The 11,936-nt window shown below is 46.5% G+C and overlaps 1 protein-coding gene across 1 annotated transcript in view; it reads right to left on the bottom strand.

The window, feature by feature from the left end:
- Positions 1–708: 708 nt before the first annotated feature.
- SERINC5 (serine incorporator 5) overlaps positions 709–11,936 on the bottom strand; it is a 129,090-nt gene continuing 117,862 nt past the window's right edge. Inside the window, exons 9-12 of the mRNA XM_006143515.3 lie at positions 11,578–11,644; positions 8,045–8,084; positions 6,788–6,932; positions 709–2,265 (exon numbers count right to left, since the gene is read on the bottom strand). Coding sequence (XP_006143577.1) covers positions 2,118–2,265; positions 6,788–6,932; positions 8,045–8,084; positions 11,578–11,644 — 400 coding nt within the window. The 3' untranslated portion in view covers positions 709–2,117. The remainder of the gene's footprint in view (positions 2,266–6,787; positions 6,933–8,044; positions 8,085–11,577; positions 11,645–11,936) is intronic.

The raw sequence follows: 11,936 nt of genomic DNA, 5'->3' as shown, positions 1-11,936 counted from the left end.
TATGTGTGTGTGCCTGAGATCCCGAGAGGAGAATGGAGAAGGGATTGCGGCTTGGCCAACTCCCCTGGGGGGTGATTTCTCGATTTCTGTCTGTCTCTCTGTCTTTCTGGTGAGCGCACACGCCCTAGAACAAAAACCCCTCCCCCCCAATAAAGAATGGAACCAGTTCTGAAACAACCCTGGTTCTTGGCGCTTTCCTATAGTTTCCTAAACAAGCTCAGCTTGTCCGGAGCCTGCAGATCACTGCACCCACTTCTGCAGCAGGCTCCGTCAGGGGGCTGCTACACACACCACTCCCAGAACCTGCTCCTGGCCAGAGGGACACCCACCCCTGCTGGCTGAACTGGGGTTTCTCAGGTTCACAAGTGGCTACATGTGATCCAGGATGATCTGTGAACTGTTAGGTATAAAGAGCTCCTGCCCTAAAGAAGGAATTTTGTGACGTTTACAGAACAAGACCTTCTTTTACACACACACACCACAAGTACCTCTTAAAACTGAAATCTCAACCACTGTAAATAAAGCAAGTTCCTAAAGGATGTCACGCCCTGGACTTGCTTTCCCCTTGATTTTCTTGGGAGGAGGGCAAAGGAGGAAGCAGAAATGAAGAATTTGACGCATTTCTCCTGCTAGCACATTGGCCCCCCGGAGAGCTCAGTTTAGGGGAGACCCAATTCTGCCCAGCTCACACAGGAGGGCACAGAAAGGACGTCTAAGCCACGTTTTTATTCTCAGACTTTCTGGGGACCTCAAGATTCTTTCCACCCTACATCTCTCCCGGTGACTTCAGTGGATTTTCCACCAAGTAAACTCTTCCCTAACTGGGAACATCAACACTGAAAATAGTGAAAATAGTTATGTCTCTTATAAGTATTCCTTTACTACCATCCATTCTGGACACTTCTGTGGATGTTTATGGCTTAATACTCTAAGCTCCCTGCCTTTTCTCCTAAGTAAACTTGGGCACTTCCATAACTTGTCTAACAGGTTTCCTCTGGTCAGCCCTTCTGAGGTGCTATTTGGGGTCCTTTCTTCAAGAAATCCTCACCTCTGCGAATCTACCAGAGGAAACCATAAAGGACATTAACATGATCTGGAAAACAAAAGTTCTGTGCTTCATAATTTCAAAGGCCTCAGGCGAAGGCGACACTGAGCAGTTGACCTTCACAACTGAAAGGGGTGCAGCAGGCTTCGGTCAATAAGCAACTTGTCAGTGAAGGTCCTTGAAGTATCGTCGTTCGGACAGCGCAAACGAGTGTGAACGGAAGCCCGCCATCACTTGGGCAAAGAAGACAACATGGATGTAGTTCTATAGTCACGTGAATACCAAGTGAGTGCCACACGTATTGCAGGAAGCTGGATCAGACAGTGACAGTAAAGTGGGGGACGGATTGTGCTTTTCACATTAGCCAAACATGCTGAACCCAGAAAAGATGAGGGGACCTCTGGGAAGGGCCAGGGCAGAGTGAAGTCTGTGATTTCCAGCATCACAACCTGAAAGGGAAATGTTTGGGGCCATGAGGAAGCAGCACTGACGGTGGAGGTTAAGAGCAGCTGCTTCCTCTGGAACCCTATAAATACCAGGGAGCTGCCTGCAGAGGCCCCACAGGCCAAGGCCACTCTCAGAGTGTTCTGAGAATGAGGTGCCAAGAGGGGAAAGTGAGTAAGAGAGGTCTGGATTTGGTCGTCTGGGGCTAAGGCTCCAGAGTTTGGCTCTTTTTCTGTTTCAAGGATAAGAATGACAGGTCATAAAAGGATAGTTTTTATCCTTGTGAAGAGAAGTTGTGTGCCACAGTGTTTTGGTAAAAACATGCAGAAGAAAAATTATATTGAGTTTCTAGGAGGAAGACATATTAAAAAAAGATCTATCACCCATGATAACAGTTTGGTCGAAAACTCCAATTCCTTTGGGACACACTGGTAGTTTCTTTTTGAATTTCACAATTAGAAAGGGAATCAAGAGACATTTTTCCAAAAGCTACTTCGGATCCCCTCAAGCCAGCCAGGAGATGTCACCTTCTTGCAGGGTGCCAGTCACTGGTCACATCTGCTCACGTGCACAAAGGACAGTACTTCTGGCCTTCAGGCCGGCTAAGCTGAGGGCATTGCTGACTTCCTCACACAGAGAACTGCCGGGTGGGACAGCAGAGGGGAGCGACCAGCGTCCACAGGTACAAGAGCACACACATCCAGCAGGAGGCCGTCTTGACCCAGAAGATGGACCAGCTCCCGCTGAAGAAGGTTTCAATGTTGGCACTTTCATAGCTGTGGGGAGAAGACACCAGCTATGGTCAGAGCAGGAAGAGAATTGGGGTCTCCCTGCTTTCTTTACCAGGTTTTTCTTTCTTTCTTTCTCTCTTCTTTTTTTTCTTTTCTTTTTTTTTAGGTTTTTGCCATAGGGTATATGCACTAGCCAGAGAGGGAAAGGGAGAAATCACCCCGCTGGGGAGACAGCCATGCCACAATCCCTTCTCCTCCATTCTCCTCTTGGGATTTTGGGCACATGCACACATGTGCCTGGAGTGATTTTCAAACTAACAGATCAAGGACTCGAACCATGGTCAGTCATGTGGGAGTCCAGTGCCTTAACTACCACATCACCTGCTGGCTCAGGCTTTTTTCTAACTCAACTAATATATAATTTCCTGCAGGCTTTTTTTCCTTTTAAACACTCGACTGAGCTATAATTAATACCCACTTAAAGCATATAACTCACTCAATGGCTCTTAATATGTCACACTTGCACAATCACCATCGTCAATTTTAGAACTTTCTCATCAGCCCAAAGAGAAATCCTGCACCTCTTAGCTTCTCCCTCAGTGCTCATCCTCACCAACGCTGATCGCCCAGCTCCACCGTCTTCTCTCTGGATTTGACTAGTCTGGACAGGTCATATCAACGGAACCATGTGGCCTCCTGAGACTGGATTTTTTCTTTTTTTTAATTTAGCATACTGTTTTTCAAGGCTCATTCACACCATAGTATGTATCAGTCCTCCACTGCTGCTTAGGTCAGGATTCAAACCACTGTTCACCATATAGGATCTGGCTCCCTTAACCACCACCAGGCTATGGACCAGGCTTGCTTCATTTCTTTATTGTTTTTGTTTTATTTTTAATTTGCTATAGGCTATATGCACATGCCTGAGAGACAGAGGGAGAGAAAGAGAAGAAAAGTGAGAAAGCACTCCCCCGAAGTAATGGCCACATTGCAATCCTTTCTCCTCCATTCTCCTCTCAGGATTTTGGGCATGCACACACACATGCCCAAATGAAATGCCCAGCGAGTTTCTCAAGCTACCAGGTCCAGGACTCAGTGCCCATTGGTGATGTGGGATCCAGTTGCTTTTAACCACTATGCCATTGGCTGGCCCCTCCATTCTTTTTTATTCTCAATATTTCATGGTAAGGATAGAGCACATTTTGTTCATCCGTTCATCTGGTGATGGATATCTGGATGATTTAGCCTTTTGGCTATTATGAATAATACTGCTGTGAACACCTGTGTATAAGTTTTTGTGTGAATTTTTTTTGTTTTACATACTTAGGAGTAGAATTGCTGGATCACATTATAACTTAAAGTGTGTAAGGAACTGCCAAGCTCTTTCTAAAAATTACTTCATTTTACATTCCCACCAGCCACGTCAGAGGGTTCCTATCAATATCCGCAAAAACATTTGTTATCTGCCTGACTGTATCTCTCTCTGCCCTTTCTTAAGCTTCCCAAGCCAAACTTTCCCAGGAATTCTCCAAGCACCACAGGGAAACAATGAAAGTCTCCTCCTCTCTCTTCCTTCAGGAAGACTCTTCTCAGCAAAGTCACTGAGTTTGCAACTGCCACTCCTGTCACCTGGGTATTCCTTGTTTTAATTTTCTCTCCATTACTCTTCACAGACAAGACGACGTTTGGATCACTGCCTGTTTTTGCCACTGGAGTATAAGCCCCGCCCCAGAGAACAGCGTGGCCCATAGGATTCACCCGAATACCTGTTAAGTGAATTGATCAAAGCAAGCACGATGAACCTGAATGTCTATCCTATATCATCAAACCGTGAAACCTCCAGAACTCTGGAGTCATACAAAAAGCACAAATCTCTGTGTCATGACAGGAAAAGTCTATCACGCGTTGTTAAGTTTTTTAAAAACCTCCATGGAGAAAACGTGTGTAATTACGGTTATGTTAAAAAAATGACTTAGGCCTGTAAATACGTAGAAAACAATGACAGCGTATACACTACACTGTTAGCAGTAGCTATCTGTGTGTGGAGGGTATTGCCACTTTGTTACTTTTCATAATTCTACATTAGTGCATTTTATTTAAAAAAAAGTTTCAAATTTTTGTAATATAGAAAAATAGGGAAAAAAACACAGTACTTAAAGTAGGAAATACGGGTATTTTCTCTTTCTTTAAAGCAGATGAGAGGAGCCAGTGGCATAGAGGTAAAAAATGCAATGCTCTGTGAAGCCTTCTTACATATAAGAAGTCTCCCACTTCAAGTCTGGAGACCTTCCTCCATAAGCTGGGGTGGACTGCAGCATCAAGACCATGTTTGCAGGCCCCAGCCCCAAATCCTAGAGGTTAAGGGAGCTGGATTTCACATGGCTATCCGATGGTTCAAGTCCTGGTTTCAGCAGCCTGAAGAACACACCAGGCGTGTATGTGTATGCCCAGGGCCCTGAAAGGACGGAGAAATAGAGAAGGGATTGCAGGGTGACCATGCCCCTTGGAGGGTGCTTCCTCTTCCTCTCTCCCCACGACCTGTCCATCTCTGGTGAATACACGTGCCCTCTGGCAATTAAAAAAACAAAACTTGGGGAACCAGCAGTTAGCGTAATGGCTATGTCGCTGGACTCCCACGTAGTCGACCGCGGTTCGTGTCCCGGACCCGGTGGCTTAAAACTCACGCCGGGCACGTGTGTGTGCGTGCCCAAGATCCCGAGAGGAGAAGGGATTGCAGCGTGACCATCCCCCCTGGGGGGTGATTTCTCGCTTTCTGTCTCTATGTCTCTGTCTGTCTGGTGAGCGCATGCGCCCTACAGTGAAAAACAAACAAACAAACAAACAAAAAAAAAAACTTCTTGCATGTGCTGTCTCTCTGTTGCTCATGAAAGAAAGAAATAAACTTAAAAAAAAAAAAATAAAAGGCTAATAAGGCCCAGCTATGGTGATATAAGTGGGAGTGAAAGGGTCAGGGAGGACTCAGCTATTAGGTGGCCACATGGGCAGCTCAGGTTCAGTTCCAGGCCCACCCTAAACATGCTGAGTGAGCTGGTGTGCGCCTGAGGTCCTCGCTAAGTGGGAGGCTGGGGCAACGGATGGAGATGGAGATATGGAGAGACTCTGTCAAAGTATCTTCCACTCTCTGTCGTCCTCCCATTCTCCTCTGATAATAATAATAAAAGGCACGTGACTGCTTAAAGATTTCAAGTTTGGGGACCAGCAGATGGTGTAACGGTTATATCGCTGAACTCCCACGTAGTTGGCCACAGTTCGAATCCCAGGCCTGGCAACTTAAAACTCACACCAGGCACATGTACATGTGTCTTCAAAATCCCGAGAGAAGAACGGAGGAGAAGGGATTAAGGTATGGCCATTGCCCCTAGGGGGTGAGTTCTCACTTTCTGTCTTTCTGGCATGTGTATGCATCCTGCAGCAAAAATCTCTCTCAAAAAAAAAAAAAAAATCCCAAGTTTCTTATTACTATTACTGTGTTTTGCAGACTGCCCATTACCCATTTGGAGTGAGCCTTCCATTTCCTCGAAGTAAGAGCAACGAATTTTCAGAGTTAAAAGGATGCCAATCAATTGTTAGGAACTCAGAACTGTTTCCTGTTAAGGCTGAGCATGAAGCAGGACTCGGACACAGGCTTAGTTGACTTGAGAAGACTTGGTCTATTTCACAGGACTTTAAAGAATAGCACATGGGTGGCATGGAGGTTAAGGCAGCTGGATCCCACATGGCCAACAGTGCAGTTTGAGCCCTGTACCCAGAATCTTCAAGACAGGCATGTGCGAATGTCCAAAAATCCCGAGAGGACAATGGAGAAAAAGACTGCAGCATGGCCCTTCCCTCTGGGGGTGGTTTCTCACTTTCCTGCTCTCTGTCCTCCACATCACAGGTTTGTGGTTGCTGCCGTGCACTCTGCGGATAGGCCTATGACAGCCGCGTCTCTACTGAACATAGATGTTTTTTCTTCCTTATCATTATTCTCTAAACAATTCACAAAATTCATGGAAAATGCACTAAAACAAAGTAGTACTTTGATTCCATTTTTCATGTACGTAAGTAACACTTGTATTTTATAAGTATTAAAGTAGTCGAGAAGTGATGAATGTACACGGGAGGATGTGCATAAGTTACAGGCAAATACCAGACCATTTTACGTAAGGGGCTCGTGCACCCATGGATTTTAATACCTGTAGGGGGTCCTGGAACCAACTCCCCATGGATACCAATAGATGATGGTAACACTTAACTTGATTTTGTCCTAAATCTGCCCCTTTTGGGGCCAAGAGATGGCATACCAGTTATATTGCTTGACTCCCACATGGCCAACCGTGGTTCAAGTCCCAGGTCCAACGGCTTGAAAATCACACTGGGTACATGTGCGTGTGTGCCCAGCGTGCTTTCAGTGTGACCATCCCCCAGAGGTGCAATCTCTAACTTTCCCTCTCACTGTCTCCGTCCACCCCTGCCCCAGCACATGCGCCCTAAGGCAAAAACCTCTTAAAAAACAAAACCAAACAAACCCATCCCTTTTAAAATGTCTATGCAAAGGGCCGCTCACTTGAACCAGTTGGTAACGGTCATCATCACATAGAGGGAAGCCAAGAAGAACACGAAGTGGAAGTAGGAGTAGCTGTACACGGTGCCTTTCTTCTCGTCAGAAATCACGCGGGGTCCCTCTTTCACATTCTGCTGCTCTTCAGAGCCTGTGAATCACAGAGAGCCCGAGCTCAATGAAGGACATGGGAAGCCCGCCACTCACACCTCCTTCAATCTCAGGAGCTCCAAGTAGAAAACATGTTGGGAGGCATGGGTACCTTTTGGCAACTTTTAGCCTGTGCCCCAAGCACAAATCCCCCCTCTACCCCCCAGTAACTTCCTTAATACCACATTTATTTATTTACTTAAAACGATTATTTATTTTATTTTATTCATTATTCATTAATATTATTTTCAAATTTGCTATAGGGCATGCACATGAGAGAGAGAAAAAGAGAGAGAAGGGAAAGTGAGAAAGCAAGCCACCAGGTCTGAAACTTGAACCATGGTTGGCCATGTGGGAGTTCAGAACCTTAATCACCGTGCCACCTGCTGGCCCCAAACACATTTATTTTAACAGAGAAGAAGAAAGAGCACCCTTGAAAACCTAAGACTTAGGAAAAAATGAGAGAGAATAGACCAAGAGTTCTCAATCCCATGGGATCTTCTAATTTAAAGAAAGTAAGCTGAAGGAAAGAAAGAACAGAAATGGTCCCAAAAGAGGACCTCTTGGTATTTTCTAAATCATTTCTGGGCCAGCAGTGGCATGGACGTTAGGCCAGCTGGATCCCGCATGACTGACTCTGGTTCAAGTCCTGGGGCTGGTGGCTTAAAGATCATGCCGAGTGCATGCAAGTATGTGCCCAAAATCTTGAGAAGAAGGGACTGCAGCATAGCCATCCCCACTGGGGCGCGGGGGTGTAGAGGAGGTGATGTCTCACTTTCCTTCTCTCTGTCTCTCTCTGGTGAGTACATTTACCCTATAGCAAACTAAAAAAAGAAAAGTATTTTCTGCCTCTCTGAACCTCACTGTCTAATTTAACTTAAATATGAGCCAAAATACAGACCGACTCTTCGTGCCGGAATACCAACACGACCAACACAAAGGGAATCCAGCTACCCTTGAGGAAGAATGTGGACCGTACAGAAACAGTAAACTAGCTCTGGAATAAAAGCTTTTTCCTTATCATTCAAGTTATTTGTGTCTGAACACCCAACGCTTGCAGCTAGAGCTATGGGTCTGTAGGCCCCACAGACAGAATGAGCGTTCTCTACTTACCATCTTCATTGGGACCAAAGCAAAAACAACACCGAGCTACCTGCAGAAGTAAAAGCAACAGTCAGGTGGCTTGTTTTCTGCTTTCGACCTCCACACTGATAAGGCACAAGGTGATAAGGCCACCTCCAGGCCAAGCCTTCCTCTACCTGAACCATACCCAGTTTGGAGTGACACACTTTATCCCTTCAAAAGGTTTTAACAAAGTATTTGCTTTTCCCAGACATGCCGGGTGCGGGTGGTAGAAAGATCAAGGACAAGGCAACACACCACTCAGACCCCTTTCCCAGGACCTGGTGCTGGCCCCGGTGACTGAGTGCTGGGAGCAGAGCTGTGCCTCAGCCGAGCTGTCCTGACCAAACCCAAGCCCCTCCCAGCTGCCCCATCCAATGACCGATCATGGCAGGGATATGCAGGCCCAGCCGTTATGATCTCCTGGGGACAACTCTGAAGGATCATCCAGGCTCTGCAGCTACCCTAGGGATAGCAGAAGCTTCATCCAGCCTGCACTGACTCAGCTTCATTCTGCCCAATCCTGCCTCCTTCCCCTTCCTTCCTTCCTTGTGTACTGATCCCTAATAAATATTCGAGAGCATGACAAATGTGCCTGGGCGTTGGCTCTGGAGAACTCAGCCCGAAGCACACAGTGAACAAGATGAGCGTCCCACTCCGCTCTCCTGGCCTGCTTCTGGTGCTTTGCTTTACAGGTGCTACTTGAGTAAGTCCTCTTCAACCTGAGGCTGGAATGAACACCCTGTTGACAGCTGAGGAAACCAAGGTCAGGCAGGTTAAGTAACTGGCCCGAAGTCAGTAAACAGCCTTGTGACAGAGCTGGGGCAGAAACACGGGATGGGATCTTCAAGGTCTGCCACTCACAGCAGGTGACATGTGATATCCAGGAGCCGGTGAAGCTGACAGAATGGAAAATGGGCAAACTATGGAATTTGCAAGCAAGAGGTCGACCCACATTTCCTATTAAAATCAGGATGCTGAACTGAGGATGAACAGGGATAGATGGGTGCTTACCTTGGAGGCGTCTTCAGTACCTTTCAAATGGCATGCCTTATTTCTTAATTTATTCTAATTTATTTCCAATTAGTAAACTTAATTTTAAAAATCAGGTCATGGGGACCAGCAGATGGCCTGATAGTTACATTGCTGGATTCCCACATGGCTGACCGCAGTTGGAGTCCTGGACCTAGTCATTTGAAACTGGGCATGTGTGCGTGTGTGCTCAAAATACCAAGAACAGAGTGGAGGAGAAGGTAATGCAGTGTGGTCATCCCCCAGAAGGTGACTTCTTTCTCTCTCTCTCTCTCTCTCTCTCTCTCTGTCTGTCTCTCCAGTTAGTGTATGTGCCCTGTAGCAAAAAAATCTCTAAAATAAAACAAATCAGGTCATGAAAAACTACTAAATGATTCCAAAAGGACCACAGAGTAAGAAAGCAAAAAGAATAAGAAACACACATGTTCCATGACAGTCTGGAAAGCCTGGGTCCTCGGCATGTTCCAGTTGAAGATATCTCAGCTGCAAATAACAGATAGTCAGGAACAGAAATACGGGAGACTTGAGTCTTTGTCCCATTTGCAGATCTAAAGGCCAAGCCTTGTTTTCCTCCCACATGGCCAGGCAACTCTGTTGTTTAACACTGTTTTCTTTATTCATGATAGACCATGGGGGAGGGAGAGGGAGAGTGAGAGAGGAATACCCTTTGCAGGGTCTGGTCAGTCCTCCAGCCCGAAGGGTCTTGGGCACTCACACATGTGCCCAGCATGAATAGGCTAAACAGGCCAGGGATTTGAACCATGGTCACCATGTGGGATCTGCCTTCTTTTGAAGCAGTGCATTTCCACTGCACCACAAAGCTAGCCCAAGGAAACTTAACAGAGGTATCAGCCTTGACAGAATTTTGGATCAAGTGGCTTGGTCTAAAGTTCACAAATTCATTCACTGGGCCAAAGACACAGCATGCCGAGGTCCCAGTTCTTCTGAGGGTCAAGTTACCATGAGAAACTATTAACTTTCTCTTTCAAAGGTGCATCCTGTGAAATGTGACACAGGGGAGCAGAAGGCATTCCATCCTGCATGCTCTTCTGTTCAGAAGGAACACTGGGACGTTTTCCCTCAGAAAGAGAAGAAAAACATCCTCTACTAAATCTAACTTAGAGACTTGCTGTTCTTTGAGCTTTCACTGTGCACAATGGGGTCATTGAAACCAAAACGTACAACCTCAGCAGGTGGTCGCCTAGTCGGTGGTGAAAACAAACGCCTGCCTTCTACAGACCATTCTCTTCTGTATAATAGGCAGTGACCTAGTCAAACTCAGCACAGTTTTCTCCTGTAAGTGACAGAAAGACCTGGTAAATGACGCTGGCAGATTGACAACTCTTCATAATGGCTCACTATCTCCAGGTCAGGTGCAAGGAAGACCATCCCCAGGGACACAGCTGCAGAGCAAGTGCCCGTCTGGACAGATAACAGGCTCTTCGAACCAGAGAGGGCGTTAGAAAATGGAGCCAGTGGCTGGATGCCAGGCAGGGTCAGCAGGGGACAGCAGCTGAGCCCCTGGGCAGCAGAGGGCAAGAACAGACTCCTAGGCCAGGGTGCAGGCTACATCCTGCACGGTTTAAATGTTTTCACTTGGCTGCTTCTCCCCTCTGTAGAATGGAGACGAAAGTTACTCTCTGGGTTTTCACTAGGATGAAAAGAAATCACAGCTGGAGAACTTAGAGCAGTGCCTGGCGTGGCAAGTGCTGGAAGTCTCGGCCGTCACTGGGACCCCTGGCTCTTTCCATTCTTGGGGTCAGGGCTGAGTCTTTTTCTGGCTGCCTCCATGTGATAGGCCTTTCTAACTTGGTGGATCTTCCACTGAGAGTCCTAGAAATAGACTTTTGTACAAGTGAAAAAAAAAAAAAGGCAATCTCTTGAGGTATCTGATGATCATTCCAGTTCTCTGGACATGCAAGTGAAGGGCCTCACATGCCTGAAAGCAATGTTTTCGTTGTTCATAATTCTGTATACAAGTTATGGCACCTGTGATTTTCGGCATGTGTCCAGCACACAGCAGGTCCGTTCCTTCTCTTCCCCGTCTCTCTTTCCACCTTTAGAATAGCTACCACGTATCTCAGCCATGCCGAGCAGGCAGAGCACAGTCAGGCATCAAACAAGTGAATGGGTTAGATGTTTAAAAAACCACCCACACTTCCACTGTAACTCAGGGAAAGATCAAGGTGCATCCTGACGAGGCCACCCACGCCTCTGTTACGGTGGGCAGCCATGGCACAAGTCAGTGTTGTAGGCAAAAAATCAAAAGTCAACCCGTAGATTTTAATCCCAGGGTACAAACAGGACATTTCTTCCTCCCTCCCTCCCTCCCTTCCTTCCTTCCTTCCTTCCTTCCTTCCTTTCTTTCTCCCTCAAAAATCTTCTTTCCTGAGCAAAGAAACAGGATCACAAAATATAGTCCGACAAAGATGCAAACACAATAAAAGTCCTCTTCTGAGATGAAGCAGGACAGGAAAGGGAAATGAACTTACTTCCAGTTCAGGAGCTGCGTACCGCCCCTGCAGGGCATCAGAACTCGATCTCGTTGTTGATGTCAAACTGAGAAACAAACAAAAAGTCAGCAGGGCACAGAAACGTGTCGTATCACATGAACCTGGCTAGTGCTCCTGGTGAGGCCCATTGTAACTGTTCAAGTCCCAGATCCAGTGGCTTAAAACTCATGCCAGGCATGTGTGTATGCGTGCCCAAAATCCCAAGAGGCAACTGAAGAAGAAGGGATTGTGGCATAGCCATCCCCCCCGGGGGGTGATTTCTCACCTTCTGTCTCTGGTGAATGCATGTGCACTATAGGAAAAAACTCTTAAAAAAAAAAAAAAAAAAACCAAGGAGG

This window comes from Tupaia chinensis, unplaced genomic scaffold (genome assembly GCF_000334495.1).
Source record: "Tupaia chinensis unplaced genomic scaffold, TupChi_1.0 Scaffold000099_1, whole genome shotgun sequence".
Classification (NCBI taxonomy): Eukaryota; Metazoa; Chordata; class Mammalia; order Scandentia; family Tupaiidae; genus Tupaia; species Tupaia belangeri.
The sequence above is the reverse complement of the archived record's forward strand: the minus strand, read 5'-3'. Positions and strand labels throughout refer to the sequence as shown.